The 23,665-nt window shown below is 42.4% G+C and overlaps 3 protein-coding genes across 3 annotated transcripts; 1 reads left to right on the forward strand and 2 right to left on the reverse strand.

The window, feature by feature from the left end:
- Positions 1–1,453: 1,453 nt before the first annotated feature.
- Positions 1,454–4,147, reverse strand: LOC105397866 (alpha-ketoglutarate-dependent dioxygenase alkB homolog 7, mitochondrial). The gene is made up of 5 exons (XM_048626349.1): positions 3,941–4,147; positions 3,323–3,504; positions 2,755–2,928; positions 2,358–2,479; positions 1,454–1,925 (listed from the first exon to the last, which is right to left on the reverse strand). Exons 1-5 carry the CDS (start codon positions 4,056–4,058, stop codon positions 1,757–1,759), a joined length of 765 nt encoding a protein of 254 aa, XP_048482306.1. The 5' UTR covers positions 4,059–4,147; the 3' UTR covers positions 1,454–1,756.
- A 1,219-nt stretch (positions 4,148–5,366) lies between these two features.
- Positions 5,367–6,463, forward strand: LOC119693863 (small nuclear ribonucleoprotein Sm D3). The gene is made up of 2 exons (XM_038118714.2): positions 5,367–5,827; positions 6,080–6,463. The coding sequence occupies exons 1-2, from the start codon at positions 5,518–5,520 to the stop codon at positions 6,160–6,162; spliced, it is 393 nt and encodes a 130-aa protein (XP_037974642.1). The 5' UTR covers positions 5,367–5,517; the 3' UTR covers positions 6,163–6,463.
- Positions 6,464–7,076: 613 nt separating this feature from the next.
- LOC105389938 (nose resistant to fluoxetine protein 6) lies at positions 7,077–22,391 on the reverse strand. The gene is made up of 13 exons (XM_038118845.2): positions 22,277–22,391; positions 19,651–19,793; positions 17,539–17,651; positions 17,039–17,277; positions 13,627–13,732; positions 13,348–13,435; positions 12,838–13,007; positions 12,300–12,485; positions 11,697–11,885; positions 11,017–11,167; positions 8,550–8,733; positions 7,992–8,134; positions 7,077–7,722 (listed from the first exon to the last, which is right to left on the reverse strand). Exons 1-13 carry the CDS (start codon positions 22,356–22,358, stop codon positions 7,549–7,551), a joined length of 1,968 nt encoding a protein of 655 aa, XP_037974773.2. The 5' UTR covers positions 22,359–22,391; the 3' UTR covers positions 7,077–7,548.
- Positions 22,392–23,665: the final 1,274 nt, after the last annotated feature.

The following is a 23,665-nucleotide window of genomic DNA, read 5'->3' on the forward strand; positions in this document are numbered from 1 at the left end:
GTTAGGACAGACAAAAGCGTGTTTGATCTCTCTCGATTCAGGGCAAAAACTAAAATTCGCAAGCTCTCTGTCATGGAAGTCCTCTATGCCGACGATGTGTGCCTGATGACAGACTGTCTAGAATCGCTTCAGAGATGCATGGATTCTCTGCACAACTCTTGTTGTAAATTTGGCTTGGTCATAAGCGTCTCAAAGACACAAGTCCTTAAACAACCACCTAGAGGTCTTGACGCCAACCGCTCGTCAGTACAACTGTGCGGAAAACCCCTAAAAGAAGTGACCAAATTTCAATACCTTGGTAGCCAAATCAGAGATGACAACAGCCTCGCGTCGGAAATACCTGGACGCATAGCTAAGGCAGCAGCCACTTTCGGCAAATTAAATAGTCGTGTTTGGAAGTCACATGACCTTAAACTGCAGACGAAACTTTTGGTGTACAAAGCGCTTATTCTTCCCATCTTACTGTACGCTGCAGAAACCTGGTGCCTCTACAAACCAGACATTAGAAAACTGGATACATTCCATATGAGATGTCTGCGCTGTATTCTGCGCATCAAGTGGCAAGACAAGATCCCGAATACCGACATTCTTCGTCGTACTAACATGCCTGGCATGGAGGCCATGTTGATGAAGAGCCAGCTCAGATGGTGTGGACACGTCAGGCGTATGGAAGACTGCAGACTACCTAAAGCCGTGCTCTACTCAGAGCTCAGTCGCGGGAAACGGAACCGTGGCGGGCAGTACCTGCGCTACAAAGACGTGCTCAAGCGTCACCTCGTTGCTTGTGGCATATCACCGGACAGTTGGGAGGAACTAGCTGAGATGAGGCCAGAGTGGCGTAACTCTGTCCACAAAGGCTTAGAGAATTTTGAAAAGTCTCGACTTCAAGACCTTGACGTGAAACGCCACTCTCGGAAGACACGCCCTAAGCCCTCCTACAACTATACATACAACAGGATGGGACAGCTCTACTGTGCTCAGTGTGACAGGGTGTTCAAGACGAAGTTCGGACTTGCCAGCCACATAAGAGCACATAACAGAGTGTAGCAAGAGTCGCTGTTGTCGGATACGACGAAGAGGACATCATCAACCTCACATTGACTTTGACTAGTGGCGAAGGGAATAATAATATAATCATAATAATATATACTTAACCATAATAATATAACGGACATCAAATTGCTCATCTTCAGTAGAGAGTAGCTCCATCTAGCGAGGGCGCGCCGAACTAACTGCCTAGAGAGTTAACTGTTTTTAGAGCGCTGTATAATTTCTTAGTGGCTTGCAGTGTTAGTGGCTTGTTCAGTGGTAGTCTGAGAACAGATGTGAATGAGACAGTTGCAAGTAGAAATTCGTCAGCTGCCTCTACCCATCATATCCATTGACCAAGTTGTTTTCTGTGAATTGCATAATTCAGGATTATACTTATTGTAACGTACAATAGATACTGCAGTAATTTTATAATAAAACATTATATTTCAACAAGTCTTACATGAAACTAAAACGATAACAGTCAAAATATTTGATAGGCAACTATGTAATTTAATTACAATAAGGTAGTTTCTATTCTACTATAATACTCTATTTTGTACACTAGTACTGACTGCAGAACTTTCACAGGGAAACCGTTGAGACTGGAGGAGATATCTTGGCATTATCAGCTTTGCCCAACTGTCAAATCTGACACATATTCGACAGCTCAGGTGTAGATAGTGGTTCGGTCCAGTCTGTCCTCAGTCTCTCCTGTCCCCGCCCCTCACCGCTTGCCCCCGTACCCCCCCTCGTCCCCCCCCTGCCTGTCCTCCGGCCGGGGCTGTGACCGCGTGATGACGGCGACCCGCCGCGCGCGCCGCACCGCCGCCCCGCGCCACGCGCTCGCCGCGCCGCCCTCCACGGCGTGAGTGAACTGGTAGCGCGCCACGCCGCTAGTGGGAGAAATTTGGCATTAGAGAACAGAAGACTAGAGGTCTGTGAAGACACGCACAAGGTTCGCAGGTACGAAGTCCAAAATGGACTATGGAGTTGCCATTATCCGCACCCTGGGCAGAGTCGTTGGATATATTGCTACTGACAAAGAGATTGCAAAAGATTATCCTGCAGAATTTAGCGACCAAATAAAATTTTAAGGATTATCAGTAACATCTGCAAACTTAGAGAATGAGTGGGCTGGCCAATTCTACTAAGCAATCATGCAATTACCATTGGGATGAGCCTGTTTTCAAGAGGAGACCACGAATAGGCAATTAGGGGCTCTCCAGCCCGACGACTTTAGTGAGACAGATAGCTGGCAAGTCGAGTGAACGAGATCACAGATCGAGCACAATAAGAAGTAGTTGTACAGATGTTCGGCTACTCACGTCATGATGTAGAGGCTCCTCCGCGGCAGCAGCGCCGCCACGTCAAGGGGCCGCTCGGAGTGGCGCAGCGACATCACCGCCGGCGACAGCAGGCTCAGCCCCGCGATCGTCGCGCCACAGAACTGCAATGAACAGAGAAACGTGTCTAAGGTTGTTGTGAAAATGATTTTACTAACTGAACTTAGGCTATGGTTGTTGCCGTATTTTAAAAAACCGAACTATAAATGAATGCGTTATGAGATATAGATTGATAATTTACCTTTGTGAGTATGTAAATAGCACAAAGCTGTTCCCTGACATGAAAGAAGAAGAAAGCACGAAGCTCATAAGAAAAGTTTCCAAAAAAGTGATGCATCAACATTATGTGAAGAAAAATCTGTAAGTAAGTATCCCATACCCGCACAGCGTCAACATGCGGCTTGATGTGCCCGGTGGGCGCGAGGTCCAGCACATGCTGGTGCGGCAGGGGCTCGGCCGGCGGGGGGAAGGCGGCCTCGAGCACGCGCTGTAGCACTGCCTTGTTGGAGGGGGACCAGGCGCTGCGCTCCGTCTCGCGGAACCCGTGGATGGCCTGGAATGTGGAGGTAGAAGAGGTGTTAATGTGCTTATTCATGATTGCTTGTGTTCGTTGTTATGTTGAAGTGGTTGCTGTTATGTTTGTTGTTATGTTCAAGACAAATGTGGTGAATGCTTGGGTTTCTGTTATAAGCATACAACAACACTATACTGTATACTCTTTTGGTGTACCACCACAACACTCCTTTTCGCTCAACAACACTTAATTGCTGCAAAATTACTCAAAATTCTTTCGAAATCTAAGGTTGTCTGTAAGAACACTCTTATTATACATTGTTTCTAGTCTGTATATTTTATGTACTAATTTATATGGTGTAAGTATAGTAAAGTTATATTCTATTCTATTCAAATGAATACACTCTGTTATAGTATTGTCAGTGGGTACTAACATCATCCCAATGATCAAACTCATATCTCATCTTCTTCAGATAGGGCTCGAGCTCGGCCATGAGCTGGTCCTCCTCGGGCTCGGAGATGAAGTCGGGCAGCACGCGCATGTCGCGCAGCACCGCGCGGCCGAGCGCCTCCTCGCCCGCCGGCCAGACACCAAGCAGCTCCACTAGTGGACCAGCTGGGGAAGAGGGATAGGGCACATTTCTAGTATCAAATCATATTTATTGTCACCATTAGACATAGGTTTCACAAGAAATAAACAGTAGGTAATAGTGGGATAAATAATTTATTAAAGTACTTAGTTGGTACATTGGTATACACAGTTAAACAAAAGTAGTGAGAAGGTATCTCGCACTAGGCACAGCCTGTAAGTATCTTTATTGTCTCTGTTGATCAATGTCCTTGCACTGTCCATTGGCACCAAGTTGGACAGTTATAATTATTTGTAGTCAATTCACCTTCTACAATCCCCAATTTACTTTTGATCAAACAGAAAGAAGTTTAAAGTAAAGTAACCTCAACTACAAGAGCATCAAGCGGGGACTGGTGCTGTATAGTGGACGCGATGATGCATGTCTCAGCACGCACATAGTGATAGAATAAGGCAGGTTTACCGTGTGTTTCTACTTGGAGCTGCTGCTGGACTGTGTCACTGAAGAGTCTCTGAGGTGGACGATGCAGAAAACTCTTGTATTTACAGTTTCGAAGAAAACTAAAAGTAAATAAACGCATTGCTTTGATTAGGGAAAACCTAAGCAATTAAATAACAATAAAAAAAATGTGAAATGAAAACTGAAAATGATAACCCGATAAGATTTTTTGACAGATGATAAAAATAAACAAAAGTATGTTGACATTTGGCTGACACAAAACAGCTGTTTCCCACAGATTAAAATGTTTTTTTGACAACTCATAAAAATTACAGTAAAGTTAGAAATCATAGATGGCGTTAGTAGTTTGCCATGGCTAGAAAACTAGAAAATAAATGGGTTATTTTGCCTTGTATCCTTTAGAATAGCATCAATTTATATCCTACTAATATTATAAATGCGAAAGTTTGTGAATGTGTATGTTTGTTACTACTACACGTCATAACGGCTGAACCGATTTTAATTAAATTTGATAAGTATATATATTTTTTTTTTAAATAATCATCTTTATTTGCCCAAAAATAGTACTTAGTAGGTACAATAATAAAGTTGCTTAGTTATATAATTATAAGAATCTAACAAATGAGCAATATGCATTAATAGTGTGAGTTTATATAACAGGGTAACCCTCTGACACCTAAACTAGGTAGAACCTGTAAGATAGGCATCAGATATGGGTTGAGTTAGCTAATATTTTAAACTTTTTATCGCGAAATTCCCACGGGAATACTTTTTAAGGTGAAGCGTACCTCACGGGACCAGCTAGTAGATACTGATAATATGCAGGTATGTTTCTGTACGTCAGTGTTTTTCAACCTGTGGGTCGCGACCCCCTGGGGCGACTAGCTAGCTTTTACCGTTTAGAATTAATTGTTTTTCTGAGTAGAACCTTTTCTTTGCCCGTGAGTGTAATTGTAAAATAATATGTTTTTATATCCGATAAGCATGTACTTATATCCGAATCCTAATCATGAAGATCATTAAGTACGTCGTATGGAATGAATATTGGAAATACTGACATATATGATACACTACACATACATAAAGTATGATAAAAAACTGAGGGGTGAAGGGGGTCGCGAAATATTTTTTTGTACCAAGGGGGTCGCATCATGAAAAAGGTTGAAAAACACTGCTGTACGTTGTTTCGATAAGACTTTAGTCGTGGTGAGTGACTCTACTTGCCAAATTTTAAAAAAGGTTAACGGGAAATATTGTATGAATTTTGTTGAAATACGTTGAAGTTTATTGAGGCCCTAACTATAAAAGTTATAATCGTAGGCGAAATTCATTCGAATGATTTTAATATTAAAATACGACATTATTCTGATAATTTAAAAACATACACAGATTATAAGTAAAATTTCATTGCTCTGTGATATCAGTAAAAAAAAAAAACAAAAGCACAAACAAAATTGGCGGCCATTGTTTTGGTTTTGTAAAAGCCGAACAAATTATTTGTGTTTTTATCGGTAATCATCTAGATTACAGTGCATAAAACCTTTGATATTTTGTGAGGAAATTTTCCTAAATAACTAATAATGTCTATCGGTGTGCCTATTAAAGTACTTCATGAGGCAGAAGGCCATGTAGTAACCTGTGAAACAAATACCGGGGAAGTCTACCGCGGAAAGCTGATAGAAGCCGAAGATAACATGAACTGCCAGATGATGCAGGTCACAGTGACTTACCGAGACGGCCGCGTCGCCCAGCTCGAGAATGTTTACATTCGGGGCTCCAAGATCCGCTTCCTCATATTACCAGACATGTTAAAGAATGCTCCTATGTTCAAACGACAAGGGAATAAACCGACCGCAGGACGCGGTAAAAGTGCTATATTACGTGCACAAGGTCAGTATTTCCTACAGCCCTTACTAAATTTCCATTGTTTGTTTACATCTGGTATATTGTTTTGGGTCCATGATAGGTTATATTTTCTTGTTGTCATATCTTGCCCCTATTAGCGAGCCCAACCTCTGCTGATCTATTTACTCGAGCATCCCTCATAATGTTTCTGTATAGGTATAATTTAAAACAATATAAAGTAATGTTGTTTTTGTGAAGTTTTAATGTTTAGTAATGTTGTTGCATGGTGTTTTCCAGTGGCGGGCCGGGGCCGGGCGGGCGGGCGCGGCGGCGGGCACCGCGGCGGCTGGCAGGGCGGCTCGGGGCCCTCGCGACGCTAGGAACGAGCCGCCCCACACCTCCCCTAGTATAAGGCCCACTTCTCAAACACGACCAGCCGCTCACTTACTGAGCCAGTACAGATACCTAAAGTATGTATTAAGTCATTATTTTATTTTTAATATCACTCAATCAGTGAAAGTATCCAGTGTGATATTCAATTATCATCTTTTTAGCTGTTAGGGAATACTATGTTTAATTTATAGGCTTGTAAGTGAGTCTATGGCATTGTATAAAATTGTGATAAGAAAAGAATGTGTGTATGGTGAGTGACACAATAAATAATTGTCTTCAACAGACCAATTTTTGTCTTTTAATCAAAATACACATACAAACACACACATCTCATAAAATGTAGAGCTAAGGAAAGTTTACTCCTGCCACTGCCAGTAAGGTACCTAATTTTTTAATTAGAACTAAGCCCACAGGCTATTAAAATAAGTAAGCTGGATAGGCAGTGGGCCTACTATATCAAAGGGCCCATGGAGGTAAATGAGTTGTAGACGGGAGGCCACTAACATAATGTGCAAAGCCCGCTGAACTGAGACAGGGTGTTGTGGTGCTCCTCTTGAGAGGCCTGTGTCTAGCATAAAAAAATAAATTACAGGCTGATGCTGATAAATGAAAAATTGAAAATACAATTTAAATCTTAAAGGATTTATTAATTGTTGTAATTCCATAGGAAATATTAGGTATTAACTAATACATAGGGCATATCCAGGCAACTTCCCAATTAGTCTTCTCTTATTGCAAAAAATCTGATCACTTCATGAAGTTGACAAAATCAAAAATGCATCCACATTGAAGTTAAAATTTTGTAAAAATTATTTGAAAGTAGGTACAGGGCAAAACAAATATTTTAAAAATAAAAATTATATCTATATTACAAAGTCATTTCTACAAAGTAATAGTCCTTCTTATATTGATGCACCAAACTTCATTTAAAAATACAGAAAATATCGGGATTGATATCACAAATTTTATATCACTAACAATTTACTTAACCTAGTAACAATATTTACAACCTTTATTTCTAGTTATGTTTAACCTATCATAAACATACAGAAATATTCTACATGAACTTCATTTATAACATCTATTTATCAGTTGCATTTTTGTGACAAATGCATCAATAGTTTACTACTGTGCGTAGTAATATACCAACTGATCAGAATCAACATAAATGATTCTTAACACAAAAACAGTCTTTAGAAGAATTGTATTGATAACCGATAGAAATTCTCTTGATCAGACAACTATCCACCTAAACCATTTTATTATTTAGATAGACTTGAAATCTACATTAATAACAGTTTGTCAGTCCATATCCTTACACTAAACAATGAGAACATGTCACCGTCCCCACACCCTGGTCAAGTCCAGGTAGGCTAAGTATGTGGTGTCTTCTCCACGGTGTTGTTGTTGGTCTCGGGCTGGACGCGCGGCGCGGCGCGGGCGCGGGTGAGGGCGGCGTGCAGGCGCTGCGCCGGGATCTCCACCAGCAGAGCCAGTGGTACCGCTGCCAGGTATGAGATGGCTGCAACGCCGCACCACTCGAATACCTGTGGGGTTATGATAAGACTGGGTATATTCATTTATCAACAGAGACTGTATATCAATGCGTTCTAAAATGAGACATATGAGCTTGCTGCTGCCAATCACAAGCGAGCTTGCCTCTTAGAAGGTCTTTATACATAGGAAGGCACCCATGTTCGGTAGGCATATTTTAAGAGCATTCCCTCTTCTACTATTTTTCGTGTGTTCATATTATGTACGTAAGCCTATGGCAGAGACCACTGCTGCTATTGGTTCCCCATAAATGTGTACATACGGCGGTGAAGCGGTCGAGCTGCTTGGGCTGCAGGCGCGAGGCCACCACGCTCTTGTTGATGGGCATGTGCAGCAGCAGCGCGGCGAAGGAGAGCCGGGCCAGCGGCGCCCAGCCCGCCCAGGAGAGCCCCGAGCGCCACGGACCTGCGGAGAGCGGGGGTCAGTGGGAGGACTCGGGGACATGTATAGATCGTTGAGTCATAGAGTATAAATTGTGCTAGTATACCGTTTTAACCCTTAACTGAAATAGAAGGGAGTTACGATGTGTGTTAAATATGGATTGATCAGAATACGGATTTCAGGGATGTAAGACGGTTCGTAGCCATGGGCTTATTTTATTACTGAGATTTTAAATTTAACATAGAGTTTGATTTAGTGTTACTACGTTAGGTACTTGTACTTCTTTTGACTTCGTCAGTCGGGTTATCGATGTTATGATCTCAAGAAACTACTATATGTACCTGCATTTTTCTAAACCAAACCCTGTCTAGGACTAAACTAGATCACATTACTATACAGAAGGTGTTACTGAGCTAAATAGTAATAAACAGTAACTCACTCCTCACGCCATGCAGCGCGCCCAGCATAGCCACCCCCATGCCGAGCGCGAACACGGGCCGCTCGAGGACTGCCAGCGCGGCGGCGGCGGCGCGCGGGGGCGGGCCCGCGCCCAGCAGCCGCGGGGACAGCGCCGCCCACAGCACCGCCAGCGGGAACGCCGCCAGCGAGCTCCAGCGGAACCACTGCCGGGAGATCAGGGGTTAGGTTAGCTCAAAATAAGATTGGCTATATCAGTCATTTCCGTGCGCATATAAGGCGCAACCCTAACCAGCAGCAGTCGCCGTAGCCGTATCGGCTATCATCATTAGGTAGCTACCACTAGGGGGGTGCTCAAAAGGAGCCACGAATGAGGTATCAATGGTCAATGGTCTGACTGGCTAATTATTTATCTACGTCTGCAGAGCTGGATTAGCGCTATGAAGAATATTACATAAGCACCGTAGCCTAGACTGCCACTGGGATTGAAATTGGTACGTCAGGAACATTTATGAAAGAAAATAATATAGTACCTATGGCACTATTTTAATTCAATATTCTAAAATCGATGCATACGAGGGCGATACCGAAATGATCGGGAATAGAAAAAAGTACAAAGATACTTATCATAATATTATTTACTTTTATTGTTTTTCAAAGTAGTCTCCGTGACATTCAATGCACTTTTTCATTCGATTAAACCAATCATTGAAACAGTAATTCCAGTCTGAAGTGGATACTGTCAAAACAGCTGATTTGTAAGCTTCGACCGCCTCTTCTGGGCCGCTAAACCGTTGACCACGTAGCATATCTTTAATTCTTGGGAATGTAAAATAATCATTGGGGCTCAGATCAGGGCTATACGGAGGATGGTCCATCAACTCCACGTTTTCCATATTTAAAAACGTTCTTGTTTTGCGAGCGGTATGAGAGCTTGCATTATCGTGGTGAAGGATTATACGACGATTCGGGTTAGTTTTACGAAGTTCTCTTACGACTTCCGGCAAACAAACTGTTGTGTACCAATCAGCAGTAACCGTCCTTTGTTCTTGTAATGGAATCGTAGCCACATGGCCAGTTTTCGATACAAACGAAGCGACCATTTTTTTCGACACGCTGCGTGAGCGAATAACTTTTTTTGGCTTGACCTCACCTTCGAAGACCCAAACTGCCGATTGATGTTTTCTTTCGGGCTCATATGAATAAATCCACGATTCATCACCAGAGACGATATTGTAGACAGCATTTGAACTGCCTCCATTGAACCGTTGCAGAGCAGATCGACACCAATTAACACGAGCCGACTTTTGTTCCTCGGTCAAACGGTGGGGCACCCAGCGCGAAACTAACTTCTTGACACCCAGTTCTTCATGTAAAATGGTTTGAATGGCTGTCATACCAATGCTGAGAGAAGCCCGAATCTGTGTCACATGTCTATCTTCTTTTATTAACTGGCGTACAGCATCGATGTTATCTTGTGTTACCGCTGTTTTTGGCCGACCAGTAGAAGGGACTGTGGTAAGAGAGGAACGTCCACGGCGAAACTCAGAATACCAACGATATATAGTCGTTTTACTTGGTGCTTCAAGTTTATAAATAGAAACAAGCTCGGCGAGACATTGTTCTTGAGATAAACCTCGACGAAAGTTGTGAAAAATTATTGCACGGAAATGTTCCCGCGTAAGCTCCATTTTTTACACCGACTTGTCAAATTCAAATGGTCAATACTCTTTTATTTTTTACTTTTTTTAAAATTCGAAAATGGAATTATGTTTGAAAATACACTACATTTGATACACCAAAAAGGTTTCACTCTAATTTATTCCTAAGTATTCTATTCCCGATCTTTTCGGTGTAGCCCTCGTATCTACACGTAAATACAATACAAGGTAGATGTATCAGTTAAACTATACACCTATTTTGGCATAGTAAAGTGTACAGTTCTTGTAACATACAGGAACTGAAGCTCCTCGGGTCTGGTGAAAGTAGGCAAGTACTAGATGTATGCACTAGTCTAGACCAGATTGCAGTAAGCCCTACGGTTGTGCAACAGTGACGGTTGTTTATTGAATCCTGTTTAGGTCTTATCCACGTAGGTAGTTGTTAGTTCTAGATAAGTTACGAAATTATTTATTGAGATAGATTTGGTTGGTTCATAGTACGGAAAATACTGATCGTTAGGAAACTGCGAAATGGAATCAGACAACCAATATTCGTAATAGCGAGATGTGGTTTCATAAAATAATACAAATCAGAAGTTAATTATAGGTACAGTTAGCTTTATAAGCTGCTTTACACTTTGGTACCTAAGTACCATCTTACACTAACAAACCGCCTATTTATTCATTGAAACATTACTACTTTAGTAAGCTGACAATTTGCAATGATGCATAGCCAATGCAGCTAGACAGAAGCGCCTGTGGTCCTTTTGACAACCCAGCTGAGTGTATCCTAGCTACCAGGAGCACATAGCCGTGTGCTGCACTCACCGGGTGTTCCTCGGCCTTGAACCCTCGGTCCAGCAGGAGATGGTGCGTGTGCGCGAGCACGAGGCCGGCCAGCGCGCCCGGCACGTTGCCCAGCGGCGACTGGTACAGCACGTTGAACGATGCTTCTCCGTGGTATGCGCGCCGGATACATCTGCGGGCCGATCGGTCGTTGAAGTTTTAGAGGTTAGGGTATGTTATGGTATTTTTGGTCGCTAAATTCTTAACCTAGGTGCTTAATGGTCATAAATCCGTTGATAGCGGTTAAAAGGAGGTTATGGAAAATCTACCATAATATTTATTAACCACAAGCAACACTATAACGGTTTGCGCCATATTGGAGCCACAGCCTTAACGCTGATGTTGATGTGAGTAATTTATTTAATATGCGGTGACACCTCGACCTAGTGAAGGGCTAATAATAACCAGAACTAAATTTTATTGACGGCCACTTTATGGTTGATGATGATAATATTCTCTAACGGGCACCGTTTACAATCTCCAACCAATAAAAGGAAGAAAAAGATTTTATTTGGTGCTGCACAAATACACCGAACAAATACAAAAAAAACACTACAATTTAAATATACAATTAAAAACACCAACAAAAAAAAAGAGTCTCGACTGTTTTGCATGCCTATGGCACTGTATCTGCGAAGGGTTTATTTATTGGTTTAACTCACTCGGGGCGGTGCATGACGAAGGTGGGCACGAGTCTCCAGGCGTAGGCCAGCGCTGCCAGCACGGCGAGGGACAGCGCCAGGCAGCCGGCCAGCAGCGGCAGCGCGCGCCGCGGGCCCCACGACCCGCGCGTCAGCACCAGGGTGAGAGCCAGGCAGAGCACGTAGACTTGCATGTCTGCTGCCAGGTACCTGGAGGGGGTTTCAAATTGTAATATGTTTTTCATATACGTATATACAGGGTGTTGCAAAAAGGGTATACTAAGCCGAAACCTACATGTGCAGCATGGTTTCGGGCTTAGATATACCATGCTGCACATGTAGGTTTCGGCTTAGTATACCAATTTTGCAACACCCTGTATATTTTTCAGTAAATATGGAAATAATCAGTGGTGGCGACACTGGTAATGTCTGTAAAATTACTACGAATATGAATTCGTTCTGAAAGACCACCATTAACCCTCGTACCCCTTATACGCATTCAAGTCAATCCACAAGGAAACTGTATTGCTAGCCGGAAAATGAGAAAATACATAATTTACATAATAACTCTGTAGATATAGAGAAAGCGCACGTGGACTACAACAGGCTATCAACTAAACTCACCAAGTCTGTATCAAGCACTTATCATCCGAATAGACGACGTTGTTGAGGTAGAGCAGGTGCGTCCACCACTTGTGTCTGCAGACGGCGGCCTCGGCGCCCACCAGCGGCGTCCACAGCGGGCCGCTGCCCAGCCGCGCCCACCACGACGCCGCGAACCAGACTACTGCCCAGTACGTGGGGCTGATCCTGCAGCGGAGGTGACAGGGTTAGTGGGGATACTGTAGCTCGTGTCTAGGTACTTCACATGGGATCGGGGCCTTTACATGAGTTATAAAAAATATTTTATTGCTCTATTTCCACCTACTCTGATGACCACGTATGTCTTATGAATATTTGCGTATATATTATTCAGTCATGTTGCTGAGGTTCGTAAACTATACAGCGACCTCTGATCTGACCTTGGATGTAGGGTGCATGGAAGGAACCAACCCACGAGAAAAGTAATCAACAACTGTAGGTAGGTACTTACCAAAAAGAATACAAAATACCACAAAACAAAGTGTAACAAAATTCTAAGCATGGAATATGGGCCACCTACCTGATGATCCTGTTGAGCATGGTCTGGCTGAAGGTGCCCCACAGCGGCAGCGCGCCGCGGCGCCGGGCGCGGAGCAGCTTGTGCGCCAGCAGGAACGTGGACATCATGAAGAAGATCTGCACCACCAGCGTGCTGTTGGTCATCAGCATCACGTCCGTCTCGCGACGCTTCTGCGAGTTGAGGGTGCAGTTAGAAACACAAACAAACACAAAACAGACAGAGGGTTTTGAATCCAAGCGCAGAATATTGGGGTTATTGATGATGGTATTATGTAACTACGGGAAATCTCTCACGGTGAAAATAGAACCGAGGAGAAGCCCTTAATCGAACCCACGACCTTTCAACAGCAGCCAGTGCGCCATCCAGTCGTCTCCATGAAGACGAATCAAAGGGGTTAAATCGAGGGTTCACACAGTTTCAGGCTGAGATCCGTCGTTAAACTGAGGTTTCCGGCTTGAAAACGAACGAAAGATGCTGTATATCTACATAATAGACGACGTTATGACTCACCTCCTCCGTATACCGCGGGTCCGAGGAGTAGGACAGCGTGGCGAGCCAGCACACGTGCTCGATGATCACGCAGAACATGCAGATCACTCTGCGAACAGCACCACAATCAGAACAATGAAATAAGCAAGCCGATCAGACAGATATACAGACGAGAGTATATAGGAGGGCTCCTCTTACTTGACGAAATTGGAAGTTTCGAAGATTTGTCATAATATGTCATGCAATCACAAGAAATTTCGCGTTTCGCGAAGTAAGACTTTCCTTAGGGCTTTTCCTTACCGGACTCCATCGAACATCCGCAGGTCGGACTCCTTGGAGACGGGCGGCGTGGCCAGCAGTGCGCGCCAGCACCCCACCACGGACCAAGACAGCGCCCACTGCATGCCTGCAGCAACGGGGGTACTTCAGTTAGGTTATATTTCCTTCACCCAGTCTCCTCTAGGAAAACTTATTAATATCCTCAAGTGATGTCGAGGTAGCCCACCTTACATTTTACGTGTAGGTACACTACATGCCTTGCCTATGTCTATGCATCGGGGTTGCTACGAATTAAGTTATGCCTCTATATCGCAATTGCTCAAGGTAAATAAACTTAATATGTCTTAAAAGTGAGTGTAGTGTAATTTTCCTCTAGGTGTTTCCAAGTTGCAGTTAGTATTTCCTTGGCCAATCAATGGAACTATTTAAGTAAGCAAAGGAAAGTGGTAAGTATTTGAGTTGCAGTAACAGTTGGTGGCTATCGCGCGGTTGCGGCGATACATAGTAATGAGAGCGGTTGCGCAGCGCGGGCGGCGGCGGCGGCGGATTCAGAGCGGACAAACGAGGAGACGCAGGACCGACCCTAGCGCGGACAGAAATAAGTGATATGATGTCTACCTACAATAGCAGACCTTTCTGGTTGAATTCAGCGTAAATTAATCAATCAGTAATTAAAGTTCTAAATTAGCAATTGATTAGAGAAAGTAACTATAATTTTGTGCGCAAAACGTAAACAAAATATCTATTTTTAACTTAAGTTCTTACAAAATATTATATTTTTAACTAATAATTCTAATAAATGCAAGAATGTTTGCAAAATTGTTAAAGATAAACGATCTGCATACTTGCACAATGGAAGCAATCATAATAACATCTTAATAAACGAGCGACGCATTTCATAATGACCGAGTGTTTACACGAAAAGAAGCGGCCTAAGTTGAGAGCCTTGCGGCACACCGGCGAGAAGCTTCAGATGTACAATGGCTCGAGATAGAAAGTAGCGTTCTAATGTATTGTGCGAAGAGTTGTCGATGTTCGCACAAGGGTCGCCCTGCCGGTATCGTCACGTGGCGGCCAGTAGAGCTGCCGGAGAGTGTTTACGTAACGAGCCGTGGTCGCACGCATCGTCATTAACGGTAACAGACTCCACGTAATGCCGAAGTGGACCAATGGCCGGCGACAGACACAACATGACGGTTGCAATGAAACAGTAACAGAAGTGAACGCAGATTTCAATATTTACCCACGCATTATAAAGGACCTTATTTAAAATTCATAACTTAAATGACTTAGAATATTAACACATGCAATTATTATGTGCTTCGCAGATACGTAAGTTTTCCGTAGCTTCTCCCAGTGCACTTAGATTTTACAGATTATCTTGATACGACATTTTCTAAATCTGTTGAGTTGTTGAGTAAATGTTGTGCTTTGGTGCACATCACTTGGATGTTTTGGGTCTTTTTTGGGTAATGGATGCGGAGTCCGCATGCAGTCACGTGCGACTGACGTAACGCGCTCGTGTCGGACACGTGAGATTCGGCGGACAAGGTCGCGCCGCCTTCCTCATTCATTGCCCCATCAGCTGCAGGGCTTTTGACCTGTAGCTGTAGGGCCTACTACTAAGAACAAACGGTTGTTGTATGGATTTTTTTTTATATTGGCTGTTACCTAGATGACATAATCATTATCTAGATACCTATCAGATGGTTATTTTTAAACTTGGCGTTTCCTGAGTTGGTTAAACCCAAGAGGCGAGTGGTATCACCAGTGTGTGTGTGGAGAATGTTTCTCAAGGCGTTGGGAAAGCCGGACCGGTCGCTCCTGCGTTATCTAACGGAGACGCCTTCTCTGGCAGCCTCTAACTGCAGTCACTATAAGCTGTACCTATACGTAATATTGACATTAAATCAGCCTAAAAGGGACGGCATTATACGTATGGTGGAGTGGTAGGTATATCAGCATATTTTTACCTTCACACTCACAACCGCTGAGGAGCATTCGATGTATAGGTGCGTTCGATCCAACCATAGTTAAGTCTGGTGGTCAAGTTATACAATATCCCGCGATTGAACCAGATCGAAATTCGCGGACTGGTTCGGTGACCCTCTTTCCAATAATAGACATTAAGTACCTATTGAAAACCTGCTTCGAGATGGCAAATATGGATAAGTAGTTAAGTAGCTATTTGATAATCCCGCGGCTGTAGGTTTAATAATGATCTTGCGGTCTTACTCCATACCCAACAATACATATTTTATTACTCAGTCGATTTATATTTATAAATAAGAATGCATGTTTCTTTGTTTTTAAATACCAAAATGGTTAATTTTTTGTTTAGAAGTTATTTTAATTTTAATTTTATTTTATTTTATTTTGTTACTAATGAATATAAGTCCACGAAAAATGTTCCTATGATTAGTCTTAGTAATTTAAACATTGTTTACATTTGTTTTTACTGTAAGTGCTACCTACCTTCTTTGTTAATATTATACCTTTTATAACCGGTACACCGGCATCCACGACACAGGCCGAGCCTAGTGTGGAAGCCACCAAAACTCGTAAATTTACTAACTCACACACTTCCAATTTAATTTCATAATATTGTACTTACTCATTTAAATTCATATGTGTTTAAATAAATATTTTTGATTTTGATTTGATTTTGATGCAAAAATGCACTCGCAATTCTTAAAACTTTATTGTTGTCTGTAGGACTGGTTGTGCAAACGTTTACGATTTTGCTCAACTTGTGTTTGTGAAGCGCACTATACATAAATAACAGACAGCTAAACTATTGCATGTAGGTATCTACTTAATTATAATTAATTGACTTGTCAAAATGTAGATCAAATGGTTACGGCTGAATACTTTCTTATTCTAATAATGATTTATGACTGTAATAACAAATATCTCAACTGCTTTATCACGGATTCTCGAAAAAGAAAGGGCTTGTCAAAGTTTCACTCTGATTTTCAGTATGTACCTGTACCTAAACAATCTTACAACATTTGTCTGTTTTATCGATGTTCGGTTTGTTGACTTATACAAGATAGATAACAAACGGAATTTAGATAAGTAGATGGATATCAAATGCATGAGCTACCGGCGCCGGCGCAGGGCCCGTTCAGTCGCTCAGTTGGGCAACCGCTGGACCCTTCACCAGCGCCCTGCGCCAAGGTGGACCGGGAATGTTACACGGACTGACACCTACCATTGCTACAATAACATACGGTAGCAAAGTAACTGTATAGTGAGTTTAGGATCTGAACAAAGCCAATTAGTTAAAAGATAAATTAATCTAATTTATTGCGGAAGTCACGTGAAAACTAGTCGTAGATAAGATGGACCAACCAATTAAACCAACTATCCTCTAACGACCATAAATATTTACAACAACTACCAGGATCTCATAAGCGTGTAGGCGTCATACCCTTCCTGTTATGATCGGGCAGCGTGAGGTCGAGGGTGGTGGAGACGGCGGCCAGCGCCAGCAACGCCGCCGCCAGTGCCGCGGCCGCGCGCTCCGAGGCCCCCAGCGGCGCGCGGTGCTCCTCCCCCGCGCCCCCCTCGTCCCCCGCCCCCTCGCCCCCGCGGCAGTACTCCAGGGTGGTGAGGGTCGCAGACATGTTGTACTCCGCCATCGTGGTCGCGTTCACGCAGTCAGCAAACCTGCAGGAGGGAAAGGTTACAGATTTTGATGGAGGGAGCATAGAGGTCAAAAGGTGGAAGATGCTGATGGTGATGACGCCAGTAAATCCATCGTAAACCAAGTACTTCACCAGCTGTATAGGGATGATTTTTTGCTGCCAGTGAATTAAAGCATGATGGATAAGAATCTGAAGGTAGGGTTGAATGTTTCGGTACTACTGGTACTAGGTAGTTACGTAACTGTCAAACTCTGACTGCTTGACAAATCATCAGTGACATTACCAGTCCTCTAGGCGTCCCCCGGCGGTCCCCGGGCGGGGGCAGCGGCGCGCGAGGCACACGCCGCGGTGCAGGCGCGTGTGGTTGAACCGGTCCACCCAGTTCGCCGAGTAGCGCTGCAAACATACACCATGTGAGGACCCATATCTAGAGATTGAAGTAGATCTGTGCCAAGCAGGGGTTGGACTGAGAGAGACTAAACAACGGCAGACGACATAGTTTTGTCTAAAAGGACATAATAAGGTGTCTGATGGCGGAATAGGATTGTGCCGCTGACTTTCTGCATGGGAACTAATGCTGATGGAAGTCACCAGCACAGCATCATCTAACAAGTTGGTCCTACCTAAGTATAATAAGTAGGAAAGGTTCGGTGCAATCTTTTTAGGCATTTGAAGAGATTTACACTATTATTGGTTAAAAATACCACATTCTGCATTATTCTATCGCATTACAAAAGAAAATAGTAAAAGTGTAGCAACAAATAAACAATATGACCCAGTGACCTTAAACCAGTGGCTCACTCGACCGCGGCGTGTTACCTCATGCGATCAGAACTGTTACCATTCATTACATTACACTGGATATATCGGTTATTAATAACGGATATGAGGCACGCTGGACCGAAGTTCTACACCGGCAGTGGCATAATGAGGGCCAAGGAAGCCCAAATCTAACTTGGCCGATGATGGAATACACGATCGATACTTACACATAATATATCTTGGCTCATGTTGGCCACTGTTGATCGCTCGGTATAAGCAATATGGTTAAAAAAGGCCTTGTCTAAGCACTCAGCTTATATCAAGATTACTTATATGGTCCAGCTCTGACCATTTTTTACCGACAGGCTAAGAAGAAATAGAAGTTTCCCATGGTGTTTCATTACCAATGGAAGCTAATTCAATACCTCATTGATAAATAAATCGATTCAAAGGTCAAAGTGCATTTGGTGACCGTTACGTCTGAAATACATGGGGGCCACATGAATCATTCAAAAATATCATGAGATGAAAGTTGCAATAAACATTATATACGCACATGACATGAAAGTTATAAAGAGAAAAGAAAGTGTTTATTAACATTAGCAGTAATTTTCCACTATATCTAACCATGAGTGTGAACGCTGCAGCATGTCGCGAGCTGGCGGGGCCCGGGGGGAACGACCGAGGTCGCCGTCGTTTCGGCGATTCCATGACGTCGCCTAAACTTCCCTTTCACTTTCTGGCAGATTACTTGATCGCCATCGCCACTCTGAGCTTCTAATATTAGTGCTCGATGTGTTTACCGACGCGACGCCACCGCCGACGTTTTCGTTAACAGCAAGTCGATGGAAACTTACAAAGCTCTACATTTACCTAGACGGACGACAATAAAAATTGTCTACCGTCACAGTCATGATGTGCTGTTGACCTGATACCTCTAAGCTTTATTTATTACTTTACAGTTTATTATCTACCATATCGGTACCGATGTCAGTTTACGCTTATGCAGCTAGTGACAAACGCTGACGTTGCACATTCTCTACACCACGATTGTAATATACCTAAGTACATAATTATAATCGACATTTATCCAGCTACATATTTAAAAAAACGTAGGTATGATTAAAAAACATTTTATTTTTATTTATTTACTTTCTTATGTAGAAATGCACCTAACAACAGTGTCACTAATGTAGGCCAAATTTTGGATGTGAACTGTGAATGTCAACGACATCCACTGCCTCAAGGTTAAGCATTAGCATACCTAATGGCCACAAGAAGCGGCTCGCTGTTGCAAGTCAGTGTCGACACGCGGCTGTTTATAGATCGACACTTTATCATAATATTTGCCAATGCTATTTTGATCATTGCAATGTTTAAGAGGTTAACAACCTGGCTATAGGTATAAGTATTTTTATTGTTTCTTCATATAAATTATTTATTAATAGGTACATATTTGCAACTTCTGGCACCTGTAGCTGCAGCTTTCGCAGCTATAATACCAAGATGTTAGACTAAAACAATGGGCAAGAGCATTCAGAAAGACCATTCTGCAGCCTCAAACCCTCGTGGGCCGGACGTCTGTATCAAAGTACCAGGACCTCAGAAACTGCACGGTGGTAGGTATACCAACCTGCATGAGTCGGAACATCTGGCCGGCCTCCGCGCCGCGCGGGCTCAGGTCGAAGCTGCCCACGCAGTAGCCCAGCCCCCGCGCCACGCAGCCGCGGTACTCATCCAGGGCGAACAGCTTCGGCATCGTGTAGTACTCCGCATCTGCAGGGGAGACCAGGTTAGAGGAGGGCCAGGGGAGCAGGTCATGAAGGAGGATTTACAGGTGTAGCTGCCGCAATGCGGTAAGTAGAAGTACAGGTAGAAGTAGCGGTATTTTATTGACACTGAAGATAAGACACAGGTTAAACCCGACTATATTACCCATTGACCTCGTCTGTCCTCTGAAAATTATAATGAATTCAAGAGCATTTTTTACTCTTCGAGCGTATTTTTGCAGACGACTTTAATGACTAAAATTTAATTAGGATATCAAATCATAATAAAAAGTCGGTACGCACCGAAGCGAAGCCAGGAAATTGAGATAAGCACATTATTATGATTTTGTGATAAACTGAAATATTACGAATGTGGACCACCAGCTTCCTCATAATTGTCAACTTGTAAATTATCCGAACACTTACTCAGTACTTAGGTATACCGGTTGATACCGGTCAACCACATAAACCTTCTTTTAACTTTGCCGTGGTCGAGTAAAACAAACAACGGCAAAGACTAGACGGCGGCGGCAACCTCAGAAGTAATAGCGTAACCACAATAATTTAAATCTCAGTTTGTATAAAATCATGGTATGTAGGTATACCTATGGACTTTCTCTTCGGATTCTTATGAATAAGGTTAACTATCTATGACTAAAGTTAGTCTAGCTAACTATTTGGTTTTTAATAACAACGACGATGCATTAATGATGCATATCTGAAAATAAATAATTATTATTATTAATAATATTAATGCACAATCTTAATAATGTTTACAGCCCACATACGATTCGGAGTTGTAGCCACTACAATAATAATTCATATACCTAGGTAATCAAGCCATTGGCATACCATTTTATTACAAAGAACTACGAAACTCTATACATCTAAGGTTCCAAGTTTGATACTAAGAACTAAACATGGTCTGCTTGCCTTTTGCTCGACTGTACCTAGTTGCAAAGCTTAGAATGGGGGTAACGCCTCTGCTATGTTTCCTGGTGACCACCCAGTAGTAGGTAACTAATGTTGAAAGTGAAAGCTTATTTACCACGTGCCATACTAGTCGCTATTGCAATAGCAGGGTGTAAATTAATATAATTTGACATGAGTGCTCACGACTTGAGAGAGATCCGGCCGCAAGACGGACTTTTTCGTGTGGATCAATCTTTGGACAATAGATACTTAAACAAACCCTCGCTACCTGGTGCTAAATTAGCACTACTAATCACACTTACTACTAAAACGCTACCACTACCTACATGTCATAAATAAAATTCCCATCTTAGGCCATTCCCAAGGAGATCCTCACCTCATCTCACCACACGTCATAGCCCAGACACATAACCAGCCAACCCGCCGGCCAGCCTCTGCTCCAGTGTTAGGACGGACGGAAGTGGCCCTGGCTCTATTACCTATGTAGCTAGAAAGGACCTGCTGTAGTACCTACAGTCTCATGTCGAGTACTGTTTGCTATGATGTAAATACCGCCTTCGCTCGTCTGCACGCACGCACGTGTCATCGTCATAATTATCATAATTTCGATAAACAACTAAATTGTAGTATTCTGTTGCAAGTGTGTCTGTTTCGACATGTTGCCGCGAGTGCAAGGAACCGTCAAGATGGTGAACACTTTCGTTACGTTTAGCAAACATATGCAATGAAGACGTTTAGGTACTTGGTACATTAATCTACCTTACGGATTCTAATCAAAACCGACTAAACTTAAATTAAAAACTATGAATCTCTTAAATTATCAAAAATATATTATGAAGCGGTATGAATTAATAGCATGTAATAATTAGGTTCCTTTGTACATTATGCGGTGAGGAAAAATCTGTTCACAGATCTCTAGCTGGATTCAGGGTTGTCCAGAGAATAGTGGCTCTTATCTACTATCTCTTAGTGTTGGAATGTACATTCCTATTTATTTTAATAAGTACCATAGGTACTATAGTATAGTAGATCGCGACCAAAATAATACGAAATAAAACTAATTTATGGCAACTTACTATAAATATGGACCCCTGATTTTGCTATATCTTTTACGGATAAAGACAACGGAGAAGATTTTACAGTGGGTAAATTATTTTAATCTTCAGTACCATACATAGGAATAATTTTAAACTATGAGAATAATTAGAAAATATCCCTTTTCGGCATTTAATTTTTTTGTATAGGCACTAAAATGTTAAAAACAATAACAACCCTGTTTCTTCATACATTAGAGTTCAACGCGTTCCAAGTTCTTCCCAATACTTATCCTTTACGAGTACAACCGTTTCAGATCCTTTCACTGAAGCAACACATCCAACGACATCGCGTCCACTTGTTTCATTATCACAACACATCATCATCATCACCATATTGTGATACCTTCCACCAGGATATCAACAATCACTAGAGAGCACTTAGGTAATTAAATTATTAGCGGAAAATAGAGCATCTTCCTGCAGGAAAAGTACTAGGAGTACAGATGATGAAGGAGGTTACCGGAGATGTGGAAGCCGAAGTCATCATCTTGTGCGGCGGCGGCGGCGAGTGCTGCAAGCAGCAGCGTGAGCGCGCGGGCCATGGCGGGAGCGGACTGCAGGCCGCCGATCAGCGCCCGCCGTGGCTGCAGTGGCCAGGGAGGGGACTCCACAACACACACGGGGAGCCAGGCATAGCCACCGATAGATGTGTAAGTAAATGCGGCTCGCGCGATAATAAGTTATTTTGAGTCGGTGTTATAAATTAATTAGGACAAGAATAAATGTTATGAGACGTCATGTTTAGCTATGAACTAAATTTGCATAATAAATGAACAATCTAAAATAAAGTTACAGGTGTTGCAGTAATGCTACAGTAAGCCAAAAGGAGGTCATGTCATGCTATAGCGCATCATACTAAATAGTGTTTGCTCTACATTTTATAAATTTTCGCGGAAAAGTTTGGCTTGGCAGCAACTTTGTCTGCACGTGACTTTCTATTTAGTAAGGGGAGTAGATATGTATTAGGTAGGTACTTAACCTTTGTACCCGCTGGCATGCCTGAGGCCAGTAGCCTACCACCTAACCACTAACTAAATAACTAAATAATTTGTTTATAAAATAAAATATAGCGGCAGTCTGAGGGACTACAAGCTGTATTTTCCCTGGTAAGAGTGAGGCGTCCCCGCAGGCTTCATTGGTCTTTACGAATAACTACCAACGTATCAGTGGGAAAATCTAAAGCGAGGCTTACAATCAAAATTATACGAAGTCTACTTTTGCATTTTTTCGCGACAGTGTAAAACTCGCGTTTTCCTTCTTATCACCACCACTGGCCATCGCCATTGGATGGTGCTTCCCTCCCTTCCATTCCATAATAACATTGTTCTTTGGTTGGGTCCCCCACTAATGAAAATTGAAATCCTTCCACCTTCCTTTCGAACGTTTAAAAAAGTTACTTAAGTGCTTACTTCTATATTTTGTAATTTGTCTATGATAAATTATATGTAAAAAAATAGTGATGGGGCATTATAATTTTATTATTGTTCATATTATAATTACTTAAATAGTTACTATGTACCACCATTGATTATGTTATTTTTTGCTGTAAGTATGTATAAAAAAAAGTTAGCTTTCTAAATAAGTACTTATATTTTAATATACACAATTACCTAGTTACTTAGTAAGTAGGGCATCAAAATCTAAATTCCGTATTTTAGACTTTTTAGAGTATGGAAAATAGCAGATACATATTATTCGTAGATTTTCCTTTTTTAACCGACTTCAAAAAAAGGAGGAGGTTCTCAATTCGTCGGGATCTTTTTTTTTCAATCAAAACACTCTACACAACAAAGTGTATTAATGTTTAGTGGTAGGAGGCCAGTGTCGTCACAGTATTTCAACTATATTA

The sequence above is a fragment of the Plutella xylostella genome, chromosome 16 (assembly GCF_932276165.1).
Source record: "Plutella xylostella chromosome 16, ilPluXylo3.1, whole genome shotgun sequence".
Taxonomy (NCBI): domain Eukaryota; kingdom Metazoa; phylum Arthropoda; class Insecta; order Lepidoptera; family Plutellidae; genus Plutella; species Plutella xylostella.

Bases quoted from the DNA above. Each gene is read 5' to 3' on its own strand.
- LOC105397866 (XM_048626349.1), bottom strand. From the start codon at position 4,058: ATGCGTTTATTTACTTTTAGTTTTCTTCGAAACTGTAAATACAAGAGT. The intron at 2,929-3,322 runs GTTAGTACCCAC...TCCACATTCCAG, and splicing joins AGTTTGATCATTGGGATGAT to GCCATCCACGGGTTCCGCGA. The intron at 2,480-2,754 runs GTATGGGATACT...TGTTCATTGCAG, and splicing joins CGCATGTTGACGCTGTGCGG to TTCTGTGGCGCGACGATCGC.
- LOC119693863 (XM_038118714.2), top strand. From the start codon at position 5,518: ATGTCTATCGGTGTGCCTATTAAAGTACTTCATGAGGCAGAAGGCCAT. The intron at 5,828-6,079 runs GTCAGTATTTCC...GGTGTTTTCCAG, and splicing joins TGCTATATTACGTGCACAAG to TGGCGGGCCGGGGCCGGGCG.
- LOC105389938 (XM_038118845.2), bottom strand. From the start codon at position 22,358: ATGGCCCGCGCGCTCACGCTGCTGCTTGCAGCACTCGCCGCCGCCGCC. The intron at 13,436-13,626 runs GTAAGGAAAAGC...TGCTGTTCGCAG, and splicing joins CGGATGTTCGATGGAGTCCG to AGTGATCTGCATGTTCTGCG. The intron at 13,008-13,347 runs GTGAGTCATAAC...CTCAACTCGCAG, and splicing joins ACCCGCGGTATACGGAGGAG to AAGCGTCGCGAGACGGACGT.